Here is a 26113-nt window from a genome sequence, read left to right on the forward strand (position 1 = left end):
CAAGGTCAAGATGCGATAACAGTATGTTCTTAAAGCTTACATGGTGAAACAGACAAAGCCCATCTATGTCATGGATCTGTGTCATGGATGCAGTGAATTTAATCAAATAACTGCATTAATTTAAATTAAGTTGCATTAAATAAAAATATGGATATTCACATTTGATGATAATTCTACCCAGTTGTAGTCACCTTTTGTAAAGTGCAGAAACAGTTTTGGAATGATTTGACTGTACCTGGAGTCTGGACAAGTGGATATATGTGAGGAAATAGATCACCTGGTTCACTGTTGTCTATATTAGCATTTTGACTGCACGGTCACGATTTCATACTACGGTAAGTTATGTAGCGAGATATAAGCTGAGGTTTATCTTTGCAGCATCACATTCAACGACCTGTCAGCTTCCTCAGTGGCACAACTGTAAAAGTTTTTGGTATAAAACTGGCATCCTGAAATAAACCTAATGCAAGACCAACAACCCACTCAACAGAAACGCCCATATCCAAACAAACAAACAAAAAGCGTCAATGGCAACAACAAAAAAAGAATCTTTCCTCCCTCCCTCCTGGCGGAGTAAATCTGGATATTCAATATCATGGCCCTCACATATATCTTTGTATAATGCAAGACTGTAAATGTTTATATTTCCGAGAACACAATTGTGTTTGGTAGCGAAATGCTGTAAGCTTCAGAGAGGGAAAAACATGTCAGCAGTTAACTTTCTGCTGTAACTGAATAGACACCACTAAAACGCATCTGATTTGCAAAAATGCTATATAATAATGTATAATATATATATATATATATATATATATATATATATATATATATATGTAAGCTCTGCGTGAGTTAAGAAAAAAAGGGAGGGGGGCATATATATTAGTGCTGTCTCTAAGACATATTGTTATGACTTCCGGGTTTGTCCTAGATAGCTTACATTTTTTAATCCATAATGAGTGATGTCATAGGTAGTAATATGGTAATAGGGTAATAAGGACTGCCAACACATGATATATTATCAATCGGACACAGAGTTATCTGTGAATGTGGCGTTACTTCTAACCGTTCTAATTCTACATGCTCTTCCATTAACTGTGTTATCATTGGAAGAGGGATTTCTGCTGAGCGTCGTGGGTTTTACTTATGAAGTAGTTGAACTTTAGAACTTCAGCACAGTTCCTGCTCCGAGTTTGTGATTAAGTGGAATGAATTTTTATTGCAACTGTATTAAGAAAGTTCCGAGAAGCTAAAAAAACTCTCAATACAGCATGTTACTTTGCCTAATAAATCAGTCTAGTACTATAGAGTTTTAGGGATATTTGCCAGATAGTGAATAAATATATTCTAACATGTCAAAGTTTGATATGTTGGTTATGCCAGTCATCCAACCTATCTGTCATATCAGTCACACATGACAAGCTGATAATTGCTTATCCATTATCTCTTATGCAGTGTGATGGTCTACCACTGACAGTAAAATGGTTAAGAAGTGTGGCTTTTTCAAAACGGTTACATTCAGGGGAATCTTTTCCTGAGTGAAGCTAACAGTGGCGTTCTCACGTAGACCGCACACATTCTGTAATCCTTTAGCTTGCGAGTTAGCTTAGCGCTGCGATGCTCTGCAGGAGGGGAACGCCAAAGTCTCTCTGTACGCTCTGTATGCTCCAGAAGCTCTCACCACCCTTCAGTCTGTCTGCTCATGTCTGTGCTGGACCTGTGATCTCCACCCCAGACCTCACACTCTTTTATCCAGCCAGCTCAGCCTCCAGCCTCATCCTCCCAGCCTGGCTTAGGGAGCCCACCTCGGAGGCCTGGGGGCGGGTGGGGGAGTGTGGCCTGTGTGGGCCGGGGACTGGGTGGTGTTAGGGGGAGGGGTAAAGCTGGGAGGAGGTGGAGGAGTAGGAGGTGGTGTTAGGCTCTGCTGGGGTAAGGCTGGAGGAGGAGGAAGTGAGGAGGTGGAGGAGTAGGACGTGGTGTTAGGCTCTGCTGGGGTAAGGCTGGAGGAGGAGGAAGTGAGGAGGTGGAGGAGTAGGAGGTGGTGTTAGGCTCTGCCGGGGTAAGGCTGGAGGTGGAGGAGTAGGAGGTGGTGTTAGGCTCTGCTGGGGTAAGGCTGGAGGAGGAGGAAGTGAGGAGGTGGAGGAGTAGGAGGTGGTGTTAGGCTCTGCCGGGGTAAGGCTGGAGGTGGAGGAGTAGGAGGTGGTGTTAGGCTCTGCTGGGGGACGGACTCTGGTCCATGAAGGTGAAGAAGACGCAGATGAGTGCGGTGACGAGTGTGTGCATGGCCTCGTAGAGCAGCTTGGGTGAGAAGACGCTCCAGATGAAGAGGTGGTAGCGCAGCGCCGTCACCAGCAGCACGTAGAAGACAGCCGGCACTGACCGCAGCAGCGCAAAGCAGTAGCAGCCATGACCCAGCACTGCACTGCTCCTACTGCATGGGGACAGGGAGAGAGGGAAGGGTGGGAGAGAGAGAGAGTGCGGAGAAAGAGAGAATGGGTTATTGTTCTTTTGCCATCCAATTGGTTTGCTTTTACATGTTTGTACATTTATAGCAATGCACATTGTATTAAGTACAGAGGAGAGAGAGAGAGAAAGAGAAAGAGAAAGAGAAAGAGAGAAAGAGAAAGAGAGAGAGAGAGAGGGAGAAAGACAGAGAGAGGGATGACCCCTTATGTTTAAAGGACAGGTTCGGTATTTTACACTTAAAGCCCTGTTTTCAGATAGTTTATGATTAAATAGAACGTTTAAGATTGAAATTTGGACACATGCTGCTGTCCTGAGAATTTTCGGTTTCTGTGGTAGCGCCCCCCCTCCTCCAGAACGATGTATAGGTGCACTGGAACAATCCTTCCTAAAACGCATTAAACTTTCGTTTACAAAGACGTGAAACTCACCGAGTGGTCAGGGGTGTTCGCTGATATGCTCACACAAAAATCGCTGCAAAAGACGCTTTCCAACAGGTTATTACCATGTTGTAAAACTGTGGAGCTATTTTTCCAAACGCCTCACACCCGTACATTCTTCCGTTGAGAGCTTGAATAATAGACACTCCAGCCCAGTTGGTGGCGATAATGCACCATACACAGTCTTGCCAATTACAAGCAAACCACTGGCATTTCATTGAATACACAGAAGAAGCAGAAGATCGCTGTCTTGAAGTATTTTGCAACAGACAGCTAAAAATGAGGCGATTTTATGCAGTTCCGAATTGCGGGAAAATTCGTGGCAAAAAAAGTTGTCACAGACTTCCTTTCAACGATCCAGAAAGGCTAAAGTTGTGGCTGGAATTTCTGGGGTTGGATGTGAGCACACCTGTTGAGAATCTGCAGAAAGCTGATCACCGTGTCTGCATTTTACTGAACGTCGCTGGAGGTCAAAAGAAATCGCCCAAAAAGCTATTTCGCCTGAGAAATACAGCGGTTCCCACATTACCTCCTGGGACGACAGAGTTGGAAGAACTTGGGGTAAGAACTTATTTGTTATGTCCATAACCTGTCATGTTCACATCATAAGCCTAACACTAACCCTAGCCTACATGAATAATTTGGCTACATGATTTTGTACGTTTACAATTTTTTTGGCTGTGGAACTTTCATGATGAAAACGTAATGATTCACGTAGGCTATCATTCACATTGTGCAAGTTCCAAGACATTTTAGCATTAGCCATGGTTGGACGTGACAATAATTTGGATAGCGTAGTAGCCTACGATACCGCGACTGCATAAGACTACAGAAAGAAAACAAACAACCCCATATCCGTTTCCGGCAGCGGAGTAATACCGTACCTCACAGCACATCCAATACAAGTCAATGGAGTTGGACAAAAACTATGATAAAACCTGTTGGAAAGAATCTTTTGCAGCGATTTTTGTGTGAGCATATCAGTGAACACCCCTGACCACTCGGTGAGTTTCACGTCTTTGTAAACGAAAGTTTAATGCGTTTTAGGAAGGATTGTTCCAGTGCACCTATGCATCGTTCTGGAGGAGGGGGGGCGCTACCACAGAAACCGAAAATTCTCAGGACAGCAACATGTGTCCAAATTTCAATCTTAAACGTTCTATTTAATCATAAACTATCTGAAAACAGGGCTTTAAGTGTAAAATACCGAACCTGTCCTTTAAGTTTTTCTTTCTGTCTCCCTATCAACTCACAACTCTCAACATGTTATGGCAATGCACATTTTACCTTATAAGGCCAATTTGGCTTGGACTTGAGTCGAATTGAGAGTAAGATTGAGAAGATGAGATGAGTGTTACATCACTCAAAAAAACCCAGACAAACAAACAAATAAATAAACAAAGGCATATCTCTCCACGTGTAGATACTGTATATGCATATTTATGACTGTACCCTTTTTTTCCCATTTCATCTTTCACATCATTCTTTTTTCGCAAATCAATTCAGACACGTTTCTTTCTCCTTTCACTTTGACACCACACACAATGAGGCTGATTTGAATTTAAATTAGAATCTGAGGGATACACAGAGACAGACCATCAGACAGAGAGAGGGGGGGGATAGAGGGAGGGAGAGAGAGAGAGGGAGGGATAGAGGGAGGGAGAGAGAGAGGGATAAAGGGAGAGAGAGGGAGAGAGAGAGAGAGGGATAGAGGGAGGAAGGGAGAGAGAGAGAGAATGAGAACGATTGAAAGAAAATGATGGGTTCTTAAACAAAGTTGGAAATCTAAAGCTCCTTGAAAAGACAATGGGAGATGAATTCGTGTGGGCTGAGGGTGATGTTGTCCTACACAACATAGTGATACCATGCTTAAAGACTATTCACTAATGGACAAGTCATGGAAGTTGGCTATTCACGCTTATTGACCAGAGAGGGGAACTGCGACTGTCTGGGCATTGTGCCACCGGTAAGCTGCAGCACAAAGGAAAGCTCACACACACGCGCTTTGCTCTGCGTAATCAGATTTGCTCGAGCCCTGCCGCAGGGGCCACCTGAAGCCACTGGTTTGTGCAGCCTTCAGCTCACCTGGGCAGGTAGACTTTAACACTGTGTCCTACAAAAAACCTAAATCCCCATTGCGCACACACATACACACACACACACACACACACACACACACACACACACACACACACACAGAGACATAAACATACACACACGCACGCAGCACACAAAAACACATACTCGGTACACACACACGCCTGCAGACACACACGCCTGCAGGCACACACACACACGCACACACACACACTTGCTGCGAGGTTCCCTCGCTGCCCCCTCTGGACTGGGACATTAATAGGGCCAGGGTGCAGCTGCAGCCTGCGTGGCCCCTTTCTGTTCCTCCTGAGGAGCTGGAGAGGAGCCAGGCGTGCCTGCTACAGCACAGCCAACCCTGCTCAGCCCGCCACAAGGTCAATGCGGACAGACAGACGTGTGCTCGCGGCCTGGCCAGTGACTGGGCTTACATATACCAAACCACTTACATATACACACACACACACAGACAGACACACAATGGGTGAAAAAGACCTTTCCTTTTTAAAAAGTTAGTGTTGCTAACCTTTCTCCCTCTCTCTCTCTAGTCTGGGCTCAGTGGTGCAGCTCCACAAGTTAGCCCCTCTCTCTCTCCCCCTTTTGTTCTCTCTCTCTCCCCCCCCCCCCTCCCCAGTTTGGCCAGCTCACCAGCACACCCTAATGTCCAGTCTCACAGGACAGCCGCCCAGGAACGACAGTCACACAGAATGGTCTCGATTTTTGCCCATTTCCTTTTGTTTCTTCCCCTTTCTCCTCGTCTTCATCACCAGACTCTCTCTGTTCCCACCATATCTCTTGCCAAAGCAGACTAATGATAAGCTCAGATACTACAAAGAGAGATACTAAAAAAAAGTATCCATCACTTAAAATATGCCTTCTAAAACTGATAGTTCCGGTCCTTGATTGTGATTGGCTGAATCACGTTTGATGCCGTTGTAAAATGCAGCATAAACATAGCCTGGAAAATCCAGACCTTGGTAATCTAGAAAGATTAAGGGTCTGGCCACGAACAATGTAATGGCCCAACTCGAGGGGCGGCAACAAGCATGCATTTAAAAATATCACTGCACGCAATTGGATAACACTAGCTATAATTGGATAACACTAACCAATGTTTACTCTGAATGATTTCGGACTTCGACGCAATCGGATAACACTACGATCAATGTTTACTATCCTCCAACGTTGCAGCGCTGTCTTCATCAGTTTAGCTGGTTCCCCGGGATGCAAGGGGTAAAAGTAACGTGCATCACTGCTCATTGCCAGAGTGTCTCGCAGAGACAATTCCATTGTGCTCTCGCGAGAACTCTGGATTTCCAGGGTAGCATAAACATACACCTTGACCACATTTTGCTACTGTATATTACTGCGCTACCATAACTTGATACAAAAGTTTAAGTAACTGCGTCTCAGATACAGGAAATATATTTCTTGGCGGAAGAATGATTATTTAGGAATAACTCATTATATTTCTAGTTGCTGTGCCTTTACTTTATGAAACTTTGCCAGGTATTTACAATAACAGTTTTAGAAAAGCAATAAGCCACTCGAGTCCGTAGGTTACAGTACACTGATTCTACAACAGCTAAGGGGGGTTTTAGGCACTCCACTAATGCGTCATGCCTAACAACGCCCCTTAGCTGTTGTAGAATCAGTGTAACCTACGGCCTCTCAGGGCTTATTGCTTAATTGTACGTTATTGATTCATTCACATCAGTAAATCTATTTTGACGGAGGGTTTTGACGACAGGAACACCAGAGAACCTCCGCGTCTACATTTACCTTAGCTGACTCTTCTATCCAAAGCCACTTAGAAAAAGGGAACAATCAACAATACAGTTTGACAAAGAAATGTTAGTGCAGCAAAAAACACTACAAAAACATGCTGAATCATATAACCATAACCATAAACATACTCGCACAGTTCTAAAAGAAGGAAAATCAATTTTTAAGTGGTAGATTAAGAATGTCCAGTTGTCAGTTGTGCTAGAAGAGTAGGTACTCTCTGAAGAGCTGGGCCTGTCTAATTTAGTCTCCACTTCGACGTTCATCTGTGGTCTTCTCTGGAAGGTGGACAGGTGATGGCCTTTAGGACCCTGACATCACACATCCACCAAAAAACCCAAACAAAGCTGTTGCGGGCACAAGTCACACCCAATGAGCTCAAACGTTTTTCAACGGATTTCAACAAGCTGCAAAAAAAAAAAACCTCTTGACAGATAGAACTACATGCATATCTATTTTCAGGCAGTGTCATCTCACCACTCACATAGCTGCGAACAGGAAAGGAGGGGCAGCTGAAAACAAACTAAAAAGAGGAGAGAACTGTAAAGACGAATGTGCGAAGGAGAGAAGAACAAAAAATAGAAAGAGAGCGAGAGACTAATAGAGAGTGAGAGAGAGCAAGAGAGAGATAGTGAGAGAGAGAGGGGGGGGGAGAGATAAGTAGAGGGAAAGAGAGAGATAGAAATGAGGGCAGACAGCTAAAGAGAAAGAGAAAGAATAGAAGAGATTGAAAGAGAGAGAAACGAATGAAGAGGGTGAGAAAGGATGATAGAGAGAGAAAGAAAGAGAGAGAGAAAGGTTGGGGGAGAAATAGATTGAAAAAAGCAGGAGAAAGCTAGCGACTGAGGGAGCGAGTGTGTGTGTGTGTGTGTGTGTGTGTGTGTGTGTGTGTGTGTGCCATAGACAGACAGCAGGTGCATCCTCTAATGAAACCCTAATAAATGAGTTCTGTTGCAGCCAGAACACATCAGCCACACTGTGGCCGGCGCCCTCACAGTTTACATGTGCATAACAAGCACACAGCAGACTGGCATCAAAAAAGCACAGCACCGCACGCTCCGCCAGCCAAACACACACAGGCTCTGGCGAGGACAAGCCACCGACGCGCACACACAAACACACACACACACACACACACTGCATTTACAGTAAACAGACTCAGCCAAGTAGCGCTGTGATCCGTGCCAGACTGAAGGTAGCACTTCCCACACTAACTGGACTAGCACCAGTGGCTGCTGAGGACTGCTGGGATGTTGTGTGTGTCTGTGTGTGTGTGTGTGTGTGTGTGTGTGTGTGTGTGTGTGTGTGTGTGTTTGTATGTGTGTGGTGTGTGTGCTGTGTGTGATGTTTGTGTGTGTGTGTGTGGATGCGTGCGTGCGTGTGTGTGTGTGTGTGTTTGGTTTATGTTCCTGCTGTGCTCTCTCCTGAGCGGTGGGTCGAGCCTGAGGAAATGGCGCCGTCCATCACCGGGACGAATGGTAATGTGATGAGAATCTGCAGCCGTGGCTCAGCAGTTCCTCTGGCCTCCGCAGACAGGCGGGCGAGACGGATGGACGCGCAGCTCTGGCGTCTGTGGAGGTGCCATACTCTCCTGGCACGCCGGCCAGCCAGTGGCCGCAGCCACGGCCATTCTCACATTACAGGGTTAAAAACGGAGTCATTTATTTTCTGGATGGCCCTGTTATTATTGTTTGGGGTTTTTAGGCACTCAAGCACCGGATACTCTTTTCGCTTTTCCTTTTTAAACTTCACCCACAGATAAAGGCATTTGCAATTTAAATGTGTGCAGCCCATTCCCAACATCCAGATAGAGCATTGTTTGCCGCCTTCAATTTCCCTACACAAGAGTGCCAGCGCCTCCCTCAGCCCCCCACACCTGTTACAAGCACAAAAACTACACCCCCACCCCCCTCCCCGAGAGGCAGCTATCTCTACACTTGCTTTTATTTCCTTCCCTCATTTTCTTTGTCTCTCTCTCACTCTCTCTCCCTTTCTCTCTCTCTCCCTTTCTCTCTCTCTCTCTCTCTTTATTTCTGCATCTCAATCTTCCCTCAAGTCCCTTTTTCTGTTCAATCATTCCTTCTACTATCTCAACTCCCTCCAACACTCTACTCTCACTCTCTTACACACACACAAACACAAATGCACACACACAAACACAAATGCACACACACACACACACACACACACACACACACACACTCACTCACTCACTCACTCAACCTCCCTCTGTCTCTCTCACTCTCAGACACACACACTCTTTCTCATTCTCATACACACACACACACAACACACACTACACACATACACACACACACACACACACACACACACACACACACAAACACACACACACTCCACCTCCCCCTCTTCTCCAGGCTGTTGGAAACTTTGGTTTGTGCGGCGGCTCGGCTCGGTGCCTGCCCCCGACCCACTGGGCTGTTGGATGTCCAGGAAGCCTGGAACACCACTCTTGGTATTGATCAGGGGCCCTTTCCAGTATTTGGTGTGGCCATGGGAGTGGGGATCTGCTGATTATGCATTATATATGAGATGCTTTTGTGCCGGGCTACTTAGAGCGTGTCGTTTATCACACAGGCCCTCACGCTGCACTTTCTCAAGTGCTCTCTCTTTTCATATGGGGAGACAAGGAAGCGCAAAGGGCTTTTCCACCAATGATGTCTATTTTTGTGAATGTTAGTGGGTGAGTGTTTGTGTGCCTGTGTGTGTACAGTATGTAAGTGGGTGAGTATTTGTGTGTGTGTGTGTGTGTGTGTGTGTACGGAGAAAGAGTATTGGGGGGGGGGGGGGTGGAGGGGCTATGAGGGCTCTCCAGTGGAGTCTGGTTGAGTATAGAGGTTGTAAGTGTTGCGCGGTATAATGATTCCAGAAAGGACTGTTTAAAACTGTACTATGCTCCATTTTATTAGTGGCAGTATTTAAACGATGACAATGTTTCAGTAAGAGCTGAAATCCCTATGAGCGCATAGTGCGACAGCTGGACACTGTGCGTGTGTGTACAGTGCTCTGGTAGACACAGTAGATGGGTATGCTAGACATTTATTCCCACATGCACACAACAGCTTTTATGGTGACAAAATGAGAGGAACAGCTGCAATATAAAAGCAGACGCGTCAGGAGAAATACATGGTTATTCCACTCACTGCCCACACGCAGGACAAGGCTATGGGCACCAGCAAGGCCATCTGTGGAAGATGTTTAACAATCTACAAATATTAAGGGAGGTAATGTGTCAACATTGCAAAACCTCTTGTTGTCAGACATGTTTTAAATAACTCAAAGAGTGATAGATTAGTGATTGAGATGAGGTTTTTTAGGCTATGGTGTCGTTTCACGTTTCTATCTTAATTCCATAAACCTCTGTTTCTCCGAGTGTCTCTCTCTCTCTCTCTCTGTGTGTGTGTGTGTGTGTGTGTGTGTTCTTTGCAAGTTTGATATAGTTTGGATTAGAAATGCAAAAGACACCAATAAAATAATTGTGAACCTTGGTTAATAGACGGGAAATTACGGTAGGACTGGAACTAAAATAGGTGTTTATGTGTGTGTGTGTGTGTGTGTGTGTGTGTGTGTGTGTGTGTGTGTGTGTGTGTGTGTGTGTGTCTAATCTTTCTCAGTGCTGTTCAGGACTTCTGCACTTGTAGTGGGCGGGGCTTGAAGAGTAGAGTGACTCCTCCCTTTCTGTCCCTAAACCGCTCACTACTCTATCAACGCAGACGCCACAGAAGATTTACTTCAATTAAATTATTTACACTATGTTAATTATGCAAATAACCATCGCAAAAACATTATTCATGTAACAGATGACACTAAATCAAAACAAAATGATTTGTTCGAAGAGGGCCTAATGTAACTGACACCCACTAGCATGCATTATGAAATCAAAAGAAGTTGCAGTTATTTCTGACAGACAGACAAAAAATTGATTTAAGATGCACTATTGACTAGCATTGTATGGTCAGAGTATGAGAGCACCGAGGACTCGATGTACAACGGCATCGCTAATAGCGTGTTTTTCTGGGCGCAGAAAGCGAATGCTGTGCTTTGCCATATTGCATGGAATTTACTAAGGTTTCACTTCATTACATAAACAGCGCTCATCATTGCCTGTCATCGCCCTTTAACGCTATTTGCGGTGCCTACAGTATAACTGAACGATATAATTTAACCACAAGCGCAGTTGAATGAGAGTTAACCGGTTAAAACATTAAAAAGAATAAAACTTTTAGCGATCAGACATAATAATATGATGTCAACAAGCAGTGACATACACAGCAATAGTTCTACTCCACTTAAAAAAAATACTCAAACTATTTACTGCATGTAGGCTATGACAGACTGAATACCCTAGTCTAGCAGATGTGGAAGAAGTGGATGACGTGAAAGTGAAAGTAAGACATTCGAAAGGCAAACAAAACAGCTAAGCTTGCTTTTGACATGACATGAAAAACTGTTGCTCTGAATACTGATTCTGTTGTCTCTTAAAGTTTCTCTAATTGACGCATTTAGACGCAATTTGGATCACACCTGCTTTTAAAAGGTGGAAATATTTCACCGCAAAACAGACGTGCACTGTTTTCATACAGGAATAACTAATCAATTGCTATTAGCACTTCCCCTACCATGTGTTTGCATGATACTCCCACTTTCCCCTCGACCTTCCCATATATGCATATGCATGAGTAAAAAAAACGCAGTTCGCCACTCTGCCGCTCCAGCAGTAGCAGGCAAAATGTGCTTTCCTTCATGTGCGGTCTCCTTTGTACATAATATGCCATGTTTTAAGGTGCAAATAGCATCAGAAACAGGCAGTAATTCATAGTACATCATGTCCTGAGTATTGAAAAAGTTCTGAACATCTGTATACCTAAAAATGAACAAGATGAAACAGTGGGCTCAGTGCTGGTGTGGTAGGGTCTAGCTGGTTCTTTTGGGAGCTCTTCATGCTCTATATATATGTCATACTTTTTAATAAACACCATGAAATACACTGTCATGGTCTCATACACACTCTGCCCCCCCCCCCCCCACACACACACACACACACTGTGACTAGCCTAGCACTCACTACATCCACTGTCCACTGTGTTGACCTGAAGGGTGCAGAGGACTGACAGGTCTGCAAATACAATAGTCTCTCACCAAGCTGAGTGATAAGAGCTCAACCACTCTGTGTTTGGGGTCGGGTGGTGAGACAAATGATGCCACAAAATGTCATTTTCACTTGTGTGTGGGCCTGTGTGGTTGTGTGTGTGTGTGTGTGTGTGTGTGTGTGTGTGTGTGTATCTGTCTGTTGCTTGCATATCTCTCAAACCATTCGAACATGACTTGCTAAAGGCCATTAGTAAACACAGTATCAAGTTTGATATAGTTTGGATAAGAAATGCAAAAGATACCAAAACAATTGTATAAATAATGTGTGTGTGTGTGTGTGTGTGTCTGTGTGTGTGTATGTAAAAGGGAGTGAGTGAATGTGGAAGTCAGTGAAAGAAAAAAGTGTGTGTGTGAGAGAGAGAGAGGCAGAGGAGAGGAAGTGAGAGTAAGACAGAGAGAGAGAGAGAGAAAGAGAGTGTCTAGTAATAACACCCTCCAATCTCATCTCCGTTATGAGCTCTTAAATCCAGGATTCCTTCTGTGTGTGTTTTCATGAATAATTAAGGTTCATGAATGAGGGCCTGTGTGTGTGTGTGTGTGTGTTTGTGTGTGTGTGTGTGTGTGTGTGTGTGTGTGTGTGTGTGAGAGAGAGAAGATTCACCCTGGCTACACTTCAAGCTAATTTTCATTCACGCTAATTGGGATTGGTTAGAAGAGGCCTAAAGCATGATAAAAAAGTAATTCCTTTATCTTTAAAAATGCCAACTTCCTTTATCGGACAAATGTTCTTTGATTTGATATACATATGAACTCATTATTCTTTGTTCTTTTGCTCTCTGTTTCTCCAGTAAGTATGTTTGTCAGAAAAAGAAAGAAAGTCCTTGTTTAAGAGGTGAGAGAAAGAGCAACTGCTCATTTACATTTCTTGTACATTTTGAATGCTTCTCTTTCCCGTTTTCTAGCAGTATCTTTTGTAGGCATGTAAAAAAGCTCATTACTGAAGAGAAATTAGAGTCCACTCAATAAGACTGAAGGCAATCTGCACACATATTATCTAAGACACAGTATCACAGTTTAGACAATGATGTTTAAAATGCCTGAAGAAATCAAAAGAAACAGTCAGGCCAACGAAAAGACACATGCTCTTTGTGAAAATAATGTTTAACTGCCTCTGATCATAATAACAAAATGCTGTGTTTGTTTCCAACAACAACATGCATTGCATGTAAAGTGAGAAGTACTAAGTTTTTTTATTGGACACAAATCACATATTTGACTGTGCAGTAAAAAACTTTACAAATCTTTGTGTTCTTGGGGAAAAAAGAACACACACACACGGGGCAGGCACTGTGAGCGATGGTGGGCAATGGATGTGAGAGGACGGTCATAGTTTTAATTAGAGGGGAGGACATGTCAAATGTCTACTGAATGCTACTGACAAACAATCATAAGGCTACAACCACCGAATTAACTTCATGTAACAGTTACGGTAACCCTTCAGTCAGGCTTGTGTAGGCTTGAGCATGAGGTAATAAGTGAGTGAATGAGTGAGTGAGAGAGAGAAAAAAAAAGAGAGAGAGAGAGTGTGTGTGTATGTGTGTGTGTGTGTCTATAAGGCTGGGCGCACCTGTCTCTCTCGGAGCTGAGGTAGCACACCAGGTGACAGGCCCAGAGCAGGGGTCCGGCATAGGTGCTGAGTGCCGTCAGGAAGATGGCCGGCGCCTCCACGTAGCTCTCCAGCCCGACGAATCCCACCGAGATGTCCACCGTCGCTATGTTATTGGAGTTACCCTAGAACCGAAAAAAAACAATTCTTCACATTCTCCACTCCCAAACACACATTCATATGTCTCGTGCCACAGTCAGAGGACCAAATAACCTGGGTAGAGACATAACGGAGCATGAGCAAGAAATCCACTTAGTAAGTACTCTTAGCATATACTGCTCAGCATGGGGCTCTTAGCTGGTACATTGTTACGTTGTCCCGCGATTAGAAAAGTAATGACTGGCCTATGTAGAATCAGACCATGTTGTAGCCTACTAAACGGAAGTAGATGTTCTATATATCTTACAGCTCAGTAAAGGCAATGATGTCCTGCCAGCTGCTGCATCTTCTGGTGAGACTGCCAAAGTAGTAACGAGACGAGAGGTATGACATGACACGTAGACTTTCACCTATATTAATTTCTGGCCAGCATCATTCAACAATCACATTGGACAAGGAAAGGAGGCCTACAACTTCATTCACAAGCAAAGCAAATGCACTGGAAATCGAGCGCACAAGTTAGAAAAACCTTGCATTCGTTTATGTAGCCTGATTGTCAGTGCAGGACAAGACAGAGACTGTCGGCTGAGAAAAAAGATAGCCAACTGTCACTCTGTCCAAGTGGACATGCCTCAGCTATACAGTATGTAGCCTAAATATAGGTCTACCCATAATATAGCCATTGTTTTTAGGTTACATTGTATGGTGAAGTTATAACCAGACCTCTAGCAATGCAAAGCAGAAGAATCATTTATTAATGTACATTTTTACTTTTACTTGAGTAGATTTCTCAGATGGGAATATTTACTTTTACTCCAATCATTTTTGAAGGGAGTAATTGTACTTTTACTTGAGTATAGATTTTCAGTACTCTACCCACCCCTGTTCACGGACAGACAGACAGACAGACAGACAGACAGACAGACAGACAGACAGACAGACAGCACCTGTGAGGTTTGTGAAGGTGCTGGGGAGGATGGCGAGTAATGAATGGAGGCCTTGTGCTCGTTTTCACTCCTCTTCACACCTCCCCAGGTTATTTGCAGGCTGCTATGTCTGTCACTTTCCTTCGCCCTGGTAAGGGCAACAAAAATGGAGAGACAAGCCACCCCGTACCCACCTCCACTCACCCCTCTCCCTCCACCCGCCAACACCTACAGGGAACCCCCACCTCCTCCACTCACCCCTCTCCCTCCACCCGCCAACACCTACAGTGAACCCCCACCTCCTCCGCCTCCCCCTCTCCTCTCTTTGTCACTCTTCGTTTCTGCTCTTCACTTGCGGTCTTGTTCGTTCTCTTTCTCATTCCACCCCTCTGCTCGGTCAGAAAAGCCCTCGACTGACGGCGTGTGATGGAGGTGTCCTCTGCTGCATGGGCCCAGCTAAATTAATTCGGGCACTGATGGAGGCGGCTTAAGCAGGCCTGTCTGAAGGACCCGATGTCTGCCGCCCAGCTCTGACTGCTGACTGAGAGGCGATAGAGTGTGCTGGAGGAGGCTGGACATTGATTCTTACCTCACCACCCCTCTCTATGGATTTTTACAAAAGGCACACAGCACAAAAGTACAGACTTCTAAAAGATAAAGTCTGCTCACAGTGCACAAAAAGTGTTGCTTTGTGTGTGTGTGTGTGTGTGTGTGTGTGTGTGTGTGTGTGTGTATGCATGTCTGTGTGTTGCTGGCCACCATGCTGAAAACCTGGGTCCCCCAAAAGCCATTCCGCCAGGTTCACAATTTCACGGCCCGCTAGCTAAAGTGATAATTGGCCCAGCGTGGCATATTTATGAACCTTTTCACCGCGGTAATGACCTCACATTGCGCTGGGCTATCAGGGGTCACAGACAGAGTGAGAGGTGGCTTATTTACGACCAGGGTAGGGCACCTTGTTCATTTATCCAGCCTAGCTCAACTTAGCATAGCACACACATCGGGACATTCCACTGCTATTACAGATGAAACACATGAATGAGTCTGTGTCCACTGGGTTGGAACACTGAGCTCTGTCCCACACGCAGGAGTCTGCAATTGAGACTGATTCTGTTCGAAACGAAATGAGATGAGCAGCCAAACTTAATTGAAAAACTCTGTCGAACTTTGGCTCCATGGAAACAAACTCCAGACTGTGATCTTAAGAAAAACACCTGTTCCGTTCGACTGAAATTCTAATGCAGGGTAACATTCGGGAGTTGAATTCAGTTTTAAAATCGTACATTTCACACTTATTGCCACATGTTTGTAAACAAAGTGAACACTATTCAATAGGCATTCAATCAATTTTTCAGTGACATTCACCTTTTTCTTACAAATTACTCCAAGCTGAAAAATTGATAGTATGAACACCCACTCACACAAAACCTAAGGTAGCATAGGTACCCGTAACCACTCCTTGTCAATCTATGCTATCGCACACGTTAATGAAAAGGCTGACCTGGAAGTAGAAGAAGGCCTGCCCGAACCAGTAGTGCATGATGGTGGTTTGTGCTGCGTCATAGTGGAGCCTCTTCCAGATGAACTGGGCCATGAGCGACTGGACCAGCAGACAGCAGGCCAGCGTGGGCAGGTTGTGCGGCCGCAGCAGGAGGGCGATGAGCAGCACCACGCCGCTGTACACCTCCCAGAGGCCGCGTCCGCGCAGACGCGCCTCCGCCGACACCAGCTGCGAGTGGAGCAGGTCCTTGGCGCCGGTGAAGAGGATGCCCAGGACGAAGACGTAGACAAAGCGCGCCTCCATCGTGCCCCTGGGGAGATTACACAGATTACACCAGATTACAGTCACATCAAACACTGCATTAGCAGATTAGAATTACGGTCTTCCATTAGGGAGGCACTTTCATCCAGACATTTATAACACAAAGCAGATAAAGGTTTTTCTTTAGTGTGTGCACCTCCTGGGCTGCCGACCCCTGGAATGATGTAGGGGCTGTCAGGACCTCATTCTACCAGCTGAAGAACAAGATAAGAGAAGGAAGTGGATCGACCTGCCCGACTGTGTTGGTCAGCTCAAAGTTATAACACAAGCCAAAAGAAACCACAGTCCTAAACATCCCTACATCTTTAAATTCTTCATGTTGTCTTCAGCATAGTCTTTTCCTTAAAAACCATGCAACACACCTTAACGTGTATTATAAATGCCTTCATTTAGAGACAGACATCTTTAATTTCACCCTTAACTCAGTTAAATGCGATAGCACACTCTTTAATACCTCTTCGATCCATGCAAGAATTCGTAAAATTCCATTATAAAATAAATTAAGAGTTTCAGTTTCATAATAAACAGAATAACAAAAGCCTACCAAATGAAACAAAGTATAACCAGAGGCAGGGTGCACAAGAAGATAAAAGCACAGCATAGACTAGACTGCTTATTATGAGAATGAGACCTCCACATTATTCAGTAATAGCAACAATAATAGATTCCCTGACACATTGAGGCATCTTCCCTTTTCCTGCAGCCTATTCTTTAAGCGTAAGTGAGAGCAGGGGTGAGTTCTTTCAGACTCTCAAGTATAAATATTTAGTCTGCAGCATTAGTGGACTCCTGTTGATCTGTTCCCAAACCCAAACATATTGATGTCTGAAAGATCAATAGAATAAACTCTACATTTTCTCTGGTTACGCACAGAGGGACAGAGGACGTCAGAACCAATAGAGGTGGCTTGGGACTGCACAACATAAGGGAACGACACAGGGAAAAATGCCCCTGAATTTAGCTCAGAGCAAGATATATAACCAACATGTATTCAAACCTGCTGTTTTTTCCACACTAATGTCCTCACAGTTAGCTAAGGATAATCTATGAGGCCTCCTGCAGAGAGAGTGCTATCGGATTTCTATTAAAATGATTTTTTTTATGCACACCAATAAAAATGTTATGGTCAAGCGCAGGCTATTCAAAGTCAGTGTAAGCACTAAATGAAAATCTGGCCGCAGAGAGAAAAAAGAGGGAGCGAGATGGAGGTAGAGATAGAGAGAGTGAAAGAGAGAGAGAGAGACAGAGAAAGTGAGAGTAATAGGAAGGGAGGGAGGGAGAGAGAAAGAGGGGGAGAGAGAGGGAGAGAGCACTGGACCAAGCTCATGGGGAACAAGCCATTAGCGGGGAAAGAAATAGATCATGTCAGGGTGATGTGCAACAAAATACTTTATGTAAAACAATGCTGTATGACATACTATGGCTCTCTCTCACACACACACACACACACACACACACACACACACACACACACACACACACACACACACACACACAAGCCTCCAATGACGATGGGATATGGGATACATACTGCTGTTCCTGATGCTCCATTAAAAGCACAGCAGGCACAAACCACAACTTCCTGACAAGTCACTATGGCAACGGGGCCTAAGCAACAGCTTGTTGTTTTCTGGCTGATCTCAAAAGGAATGACGCAGCGTGGGGCACAGATAAGAAGAGAGGTCTCAGTAGTAACAATCTCTCACACCTCACAACCAGGGCTTATACTTTCATCTCCCCACAAGTGCTCATTTTTGACAGGATTTGGGGTGGGCTGGGGTGGGAGAAGAGTACAGAAAAAGGGGAAGAAGGCATAAACAGCACTGCTGGATGTGAGGATGTGAGTTGTAGCCTATGGGCTGGGGGGGTAGGTAGAGGAAGTGAGAGAGTTGTTATTGATGCAGACAAGTCAGCGTAGCAATTCCACTGTACAACCCCACGAGAGCCCTCGAATGCGAAAGCAGAGCGCATCTCATTCCAACACGAGTGCAGAGAAGGACAATGAGCCGGCGAGGACGAGCAAACAAACCCAAGCAAAGTTTGGGGCAGAAACACAAATCCACACAAATCGTCTGGCAAGAATCTCAGCCTTGAGACGTGTGTGTGTGTGTGTGTGTGTGTTTCACTTGACTGACAGGGAGCATGACGCAGCCTTAGGGCATGCCTATGTGTCTGCCAGAGCCCAGGGAGGTAGGGAAGGAGGGATGTGAGAGTAGAAAAGCAGATGTTCCGCCATGTTTTATTTATCTGGCCTGACTGCGGCTCCCTCCTGGAGCACGGAGTGCGACAGCCAGCACAGTACTGCGCATCTCTGGCACGGAACACACACACACACACACACACAGGTAGCCAAGAAAGGGACAGAAATCTGGCAAAAAGCCAGTGGAGACATTCCTGAGAGAGAGAAGGAGTGGAAATGCATGTGTGTGTGTGTGTGGGTCAGATGGTGTGAGATGGGGTGGGGTGAGGGTTTGAAGTGAGCAGAGAGGACATGGTGACTAGACTTATTAAAGCACTGATTAGGGGAATTAGACAGCTCAATAATGGATTGCACGCAAAATGGCGTAATGGCTGTGTCTAATAGTTAAAGAACAGCAATTACCGCAAATGGGAATATTCAACACATAACACACACCAGGCAGGCAAAGTGTTTGGGCACATTCAGGAAGTCCTTGTACACACACCAATCAATAAGCGGTCTACATTAGTGAGGAAGAGGACTAGAGTGGGGAGGAGACCTCCCAGTCTTTGCATCGGGGCACTGCAAACACACACACCATCAACACCCCGAGTTGGCAAGTCCAAGTGATGGCATCGTCCAAGCGCAAGGGCCTTAACTGAGCAGATGGATTTGGGTCTGTCTGCACAGCCTGTTATTCACACTTATTAACAGTCAGAAAGCACACAGACAAATATGCCACTTTAAACAATACCAAACAAAACAAACCAAAAAACATGATATGAAATAAAATACAAATCTGTGGTTAAAGAGCTAGTTGGTAAAGATAGACTAAGGCACTGGCACCCAGAGTAATTTAACGAGCATCCTTACATACACCATTAAATACCCTACTAACCTTGACAACTCGCTCCTCATGGTGAGTTGCAATAATCTGTATTTCTTCAATCCACTGAGACATGTTATCTGTACACGTTTCTATTCTTCTCTCTCTCTCTCTCTCTCTCTTTTAAAGAGTCAAGGTTTTGTGACAGACAGGGTGCAGGCCAGAGGAAACAATGAGTAAGGATAGGAAGGGAAGAAGGAAGAAGGAAGGAAGAAGGAAGGAAGGAAGAAATGAATGCAAGTTATTTTGATGGTAATACCCTTAGCAACCACTTAGCACATTTCCATTGCCTGGGGTAGGAAAATGGCTATTCTAAGCACAAAGCACCAAGACAACCAATTTAAACTTCCATATCAGGCATCAGTCCACATCTGCATTGAAAACCTAAGACCAGAATATACTGTATGCACATGCAGTATATTTCTATAGCTTCTGTCATGGATTGAATTCAAAACAGACACAGTACTCTAGCAATCTGACTGCAGAACCTGTAGCGCTATGTCTTCACATCCACCCAGGCATCGTTTGCATCATGTGAAGTATAACTACAGTTTATGAACTGCATCAGCACGACATATAACATATAAATCAAATCAGTTTATGCACTGCATCAGCACAACATAAAAAATATAAATCAAGTCGGTTTATGCACTTAATCAGCACGACATATATGAAATATAAATCAAATCAGCTTTAGGCAGTGCAAAGTAGTGTGATCATAGTAATCTGGTTGAAGGGGCTGCGTGTAGGATTATGTAGGATTCTAAAACCTGCACTCTTCCATTGGCTTACATTGTTTTCCATTCAGCACTACATAAAGTACAAAGTGGTACTGCAAGGGAAGACGGTAAATGTTTTAAACAAATAGTTACTGATACCTGTAGAAAGTAGCTATGTGGTTAAACATTACCAGGTAGCTAGCTGAGTGTCAAAATGGCACTTAACACTTTCTTTGGACTGATGGTCTTAGCCTATACTATACTACTGTACACTATACTATACTATACTATACTGAGCAGCAAGATAATTAGTACTGAGATTACATGTTAATTAAGAGAAGTAATGGACTACTGAATTACTTTCCTTCAGTAACTCCTGATACACTTAATGTTACAGATAATGTTATTTCCGCCTATACAGCTGCTTCTGCATTTAGATGATCTGTGTGGCAATTACTGGCCAGCCAAGCAGGCCCCCATGTAAACAAGATCTGCCTTAGCACACCGCTCTGAGAGTTAAATAATATTCTGAACAAGACCCAGACTGACCCGTGTCTCAGGCAGACTGCAAATAACTGCAGTTTATGTGTGCGGTTGCATCTGCTTGTGTGTGTGTGTGTGTGTGTGTGTGTGTGTGTGTGTGTGTGTGTGTGTGTGCATATGGGTGGGTGGTTGTGATAATGTTATGCATGTATTGTATGGACCAAGCCGTGGATTTCTACATAATTCTTGCATCCTAGCCAAGTGCCAGTAAATTATTGTATGTGTGTCAGTACACTCAGAAATGTTTACATCTGTGGTTGTGTGCGTGGAAGTGTGTGTATGTGTGTGTGTGTGGTAGTGGGGAGGGGAGCTGATGAGAGAAGTGGATTTCATTTCCATAAGAGATTTTGCATGCATAAATGCTCGCAAATAAGGCGTCAGCACAACAAACACTTCTAAACTAATCACGATAAAAATAAAACACATGCCCTCTTTCTCAGCGCAATCCTCTTGACGCAGGTGTACCAACCCCAACTTTAATTACCATGCTCAGATGTTTGGCGCGCGCGTCTGTTTTTATGCACATCTGAGACGATGTTAAACAGACAAAGAGCACGGGGAACTTCTGGAGGCTTGGGAGGGTGACAGCTCAAACGGGCGAACGAACAGCGTCTCACCGAGCCCAGAAGGGAAGCTACGTGCCTTCTTTTGCGACGTCTGGGGAGTGAAAGACGACTACAGATGTCTTGGCAGCAAGAACATCAAGCTTTACAGGAATAGGTCTCATTACGAGGCTAGCAGTGGATGTGACATTAGCTCCTGGGCTTGTCTGGGGGAGTCTTATGCAGAGAACACCCAGCACTACAAACATGAGAATTGCGAGCGAGGAAATGAAGAGGAAAAACATCTTCAGAGGGAATCCACTGATAGTCATCTCTTATGCATTACATCAAATGTCAATTAAAAGAGGTAAAGAGTTCAATGAGCAAAGGTGTCAGAACGTTTAATGTGAAATACAAGCCCCCCCTGCCCCTACAGGGCTCTACACTAACATTTTTTTCCAGGAGCACTTGTGCCCCCAAGTTAAAAAATTTAGGAGCACAGACAAAAATTTGGGAGCACAGTCAGTTCTGTACTTAACTTACACATAATCTAACATTACACTGCAGCTAACAGTTAAACATGCCAGTGCACCAATTGCGAATATTAAGAATGACTGACAACATTTAGGCTACAGGAAACAGGATTTTAAAGATCAGTGCCTACTTTATTTTCAGTCTGTTTTATTTTCCTACATTTTGTTAATGTAAAATAATATAATACATTGCCATATTTGCATTTAGCCTGTAAATCAAGTATCCTGCCAAATGTAGGCTAATTTATTTATTTGTGAATACACCTGTAGCTAATCCAAATATGCCCATGTGACCTATCTGACTGCATACTGCCTAATACTACTACTAAAACAGTCAATTTTCTCTTCCACAAAACATAGTCTAATCAAGGATATATATATATTTTTATACTTTTATTTTTTTATTCGGTGTAAACAAACAAGCATGCGTGGAAGCCTGGAGTTGTCAGTAGCGTTCTACCTTTGAATAAAATGGGAGTATTACGGGAAGCTACTTTTATGCCTGTTCGCTACAGCTATATTTTGCATATTGCAGCTAATACGTCAACTGGGCTAAAAAGCATGTTAGGTTACCTTTCCTTCTCTCACTGCATTCTCAGAATCTTATCCTGTTCCTCCTATATCCGATTAATTCGGTGGATAGAAGGCGGAAGAACTAATTTCTTCAATCTTTTCATCTTGGCTGGCTAGTCTAACTTTCCGCTTTCTCTGCGCGCTCATGGATTTCATAGAAGCGACTACTACTATCGAGTCCCAACGCGAAACTGCTAACGTTGATGGGAGGTGTAGTTTTATGCTGCATTCGCGACGTGATTCTATGGTTTGCACCAGTACTGTTTCTCGATGTTGCGGTGTATTTTGTAGACAAACATTGACATGGTTAGAAGTCATTCGCACCAGTGCGCCTATATATTTTTTTGCACTCGCACGTCATCATTTTTACTCGCATATGCGAGTGAAATGGGCGCACTGTAGAGCCCTGCCCTATTTTGTCATGACTGAATATTATTAGAATAGTTATCAATATTTAGTTTTAACAATTTACATTTCATTTAGAGGATGTTTTACCCAAAGAGAATTACAGCACAGCACAGTGTATGCCCCCTTGGGTATCAAGCCAATGATGGAGCTGTTTATCAGGAATACAGTGCATCGGTCTGGACTGTAAGCTTTCCCAGTGCAGTGCATCGGTCTGGACTATAAGCTCTCCCAGTGCAGTGCAGTGCATCGGTCTGGACTATAAGCTCTCCCAGTGCAGTGCAGTGCATTGGTCTGGACTATAAGCTCTCCCAGTGCAGTGCATCGGTCTGGACTATAAGCTCTCCCAGTGCAGTGCAGTGCATCGGTCTGGACTGTAAGCTCTCCCAGTGCAGTGGCCGGTGTGGACCGTAATCTTTCCTAGTGCAGTGACTTGTTTAGTGAGTAAGGGAGGTAAGTAAATGAGTGTTGTGATTAGTTTCCCATGCAGGCTGCAGAGCCATGTTGCCTTTTCACACACTCAGCCCTGGCATCACCGAGTCACCATGCCAACCTGGAGCGGAGAGTTCTCCTTCCCAAACATGTCATCTTACTCGCCCAACCCCAACAAAACAATTGAAACGGTGCACTCTAAATAAGTACCCTTGGATAATCATCGTCCCTTAACCCAAAAAGCTGTTGACGGAAACGACAAGAAAAGAAAAAAATGCCAAACTGAAAAAGAATGAAAAAGACATTTTGGCTGTGAGGAGACTTACTGTGAAGCATCACTGCTCGTGTATGGACATTTTTTGTGGAGGCAAAGAGCACCTTAACTGGACTTAATTATTTTCAAAAAGGCAGTAATGGTGAGGTCAAAAAAAAAAAAGAGTCATTTATGTGTCACTCATTGGAATATAAAGAAACGGGGTTCAGATGGCTTCTGTGTGTGTCCGTTCACTTGCTTCCTTAAAATACTGTGCTGGTCTTCAGCAAGGACAAATAAAAGAAAAGATAAAAAAGTGCAAATGGTTCAGTTCAGTGCTGGGAGATAGGGAACGTACAAAAACACTGAAAAACAAAACAGTGGCCAAGAATTGACCTGCACTGCACCAACTACCGGAACAGAACAGATCAAGAAACTGTTTCCCCCAGGAGCTGTGTGAGCCTAAGTCCTCATTTGTAGGCCTCCTTAACTATGTAACAGTGTGCGTGTGTGTGCGCGTATGTGTGTGTACACCAGTAGAAGTGTAAGAACATTAATCGGCTGGTCTGTGCTATTACACGTTCTGGGAGGCCAGTTTTAAGCTGGGGCGTGCAGCCGTAGTCAAACTACAAGGCAAATGACTTGCCATTACTGAACACACACCAGTGTGAGTAGAACTCAGCACTGAGATCACTCCCTCTGCTCCACAGAACAAAGAGTGAACACGGACAATACAACACACACACACACACACACACACACACACACACACACACAAACATAAATAATGTATCAGAGCAAACACTCACACCATAATAAATCAACACACACATGCATTCAATACATAAACAAATGTGCATAATGTGTATACTAACGTGTATACATACGCATTACACAAATGAGCACAATACATAGAAAAAACACAGGCACATGCAATAGAAACACACACACACACACACACACACACACACACGCCTACTTCAGAGGCAGAATCAGCTTAATTGTCTACACCTAAAAAGGTGTGGATAACAAGGCCATGAGTTTGCCTTCAGAGAAGGTTTGCATTTCTCTCCACACCTGAGAGCGCACAATGCTCATGTGTATATTGCTTTCATATTCAACCCCTGGATTTTAACTCAAATTATTATTTATTGAAATCAAATTATTTGTTTTTGATAAACTCTATTTTATGTCATGGTTCCTGAGCCGGCTGTAACAGTAACACATTCATGGTCTGACAGGAGCCTGCACTCACTAACACTTTGTCTGAGACGGGACTACAACCACCCAGAGCCAGCTGTCAAGTCCCACATCTGTTCTGGACTAAGGGGCATTTTGGGGCAGTTTCGGGGCAGTTGTAGGGCAAAATGAGGGAACGTGAGGGATAGGGGTTGGCACGGGGTGGTTTGTGAGGTTGTGCCCTGGGTGCAGAGACATCCATCACTGCTCATCAGGGCTGCCAGGCGGGCATAAGGCTCCCAAAGAGGCCGTGGGTGACTGTTTCAGTGTCAGTGGCCATAGATGTGCTGCCGCGCTGTGGAGTGTTTATGGGCAGCCGTAGAGGAGAGGCACTCGTTAAATGGAGGAGTGGAGGGGCTGGACAGACAGACAGACATAAAGACAGGCCGATAGGCATACAGACAGGCAGATAGAAGAGCGTTATTGTGTCGACCGAGAGGGAGAATGATACTATGTGTGTGAGAAAGAGAGAGATGAAGAGAGGCTCAACAGCACTCGACTCTGGTTGAAGAGCTGACCACTACAGTGTGGCAACAGGTGTGTGTGTGTGTGATAGGGTGTCATCAGTGCCTCTAAACCAAACAGGGTCCAGACACACACACACACACACACACACACACACACACACACACACACACACACACACACACACACACACACACACACACACACACACACACACAGAGAGAGAGAGAAAGAGAGAGAGAGAGAGAGAGGGTGGAGGATAAGCATTACAGTTCAAACTGTTGCAGATTAATGTAGGATATGACAGACTGAGCATTTACAGCAGGAGCGAGAGAGCGAGGGAGAGCAAAAGAGAGAAGGGGGAGGAGTGACACAAAAAGATGGGGAAAGAGGGAGAGAAAAAGAAAGAGAGGAAGAGAAATTGCACTGCATTGAGCCCGATAAAAGCTTTCATCTATTCAAAGTTCAGACAAGGGTCATGTTGTTGTTAGTAAGGAAATATGGATAAAAAAACATGGAACCACTAGAAGAGAAGTACTGCAGTAAAAACAACAATGACTCACTACCGCGGGCTCATGCGCAAACACTGACCTCAACAAAACCATTTGTCCCTCACATACACCCTCAAATACGCAAAATACACCCTCATTAACACACATACACACACACACTTACACTGATGCACACAGAAGTATGTGCACGCACACACACACACACACACACACACATACTCACTGACGCACATCTCATGCACGCACACACTCTCACACCTTAACCTTTACATATGCAAATGTTAATTCACACACACACATAAAACATAACAAACAACTTACATGGTTCTCTCTCTCTCTCTCTCTCTCTCTCACTCACACAAACACAAACAAGGGCCTCTGATGTCTTTGATAAGGCTACCAGGGCACAGTTGTCTGTCAGTACACAG

The 26113-nt window shown here is 44.4% G+C and overlaps 1 protein-coding gene across 1 annotated transcript in view; it reads right to left on the minus strand.

The window, feature by feature from the left end:
* Positions 1–2065: 2065 nt before the first annotated feature.
* The window catches only part of pigg (phosphatidylinositol glycan anchor biosynthesis class G (EMM blood group)), a 104131-nt gene continuing 80083 nt past the window's right edge, over positions 2066–26113 (minus strand). The window contains exons 11-13 of the mRNA XM_076287548.1: positions 16084–16393; positions 13519–13682; positions 2066–2428 (exon numbers count right to left, since the gene is read on the minus strand). Of these exons, the coding sequence (XP_076143663.1) occupies positions 2203–2428; positions 13519–13682; positions 16084–16393 (700 nt within the window). The 3' untranslated portion in view covers positions 2066–2202. The remainder of the gene's footprint in view (positions 2429–13518; positions 13683–16083; positions 16394–26113) is intronic.

The sequence above is a fragment of the Alosa pseudoharengus genome, unplaced genomic scaffold (genome assembly GCF_046254945.1).
Source record: "Alosa pseudoharengus isolate Yale_2024_CS ecotype anadromous, Long Island Sound unplaced genomic scaffold, YU_APseudo_1.1 YU_APseudo_1.1_scf_16, whole genome shotgun sequence".
Taxonomy (NCBI): domain Eukaryota; kingdom Metazoa; phylum Chordata; class Actinopteri; order Clupeiformes; family Clupeidae; genus Alosa; species Alosa pseudoharengus.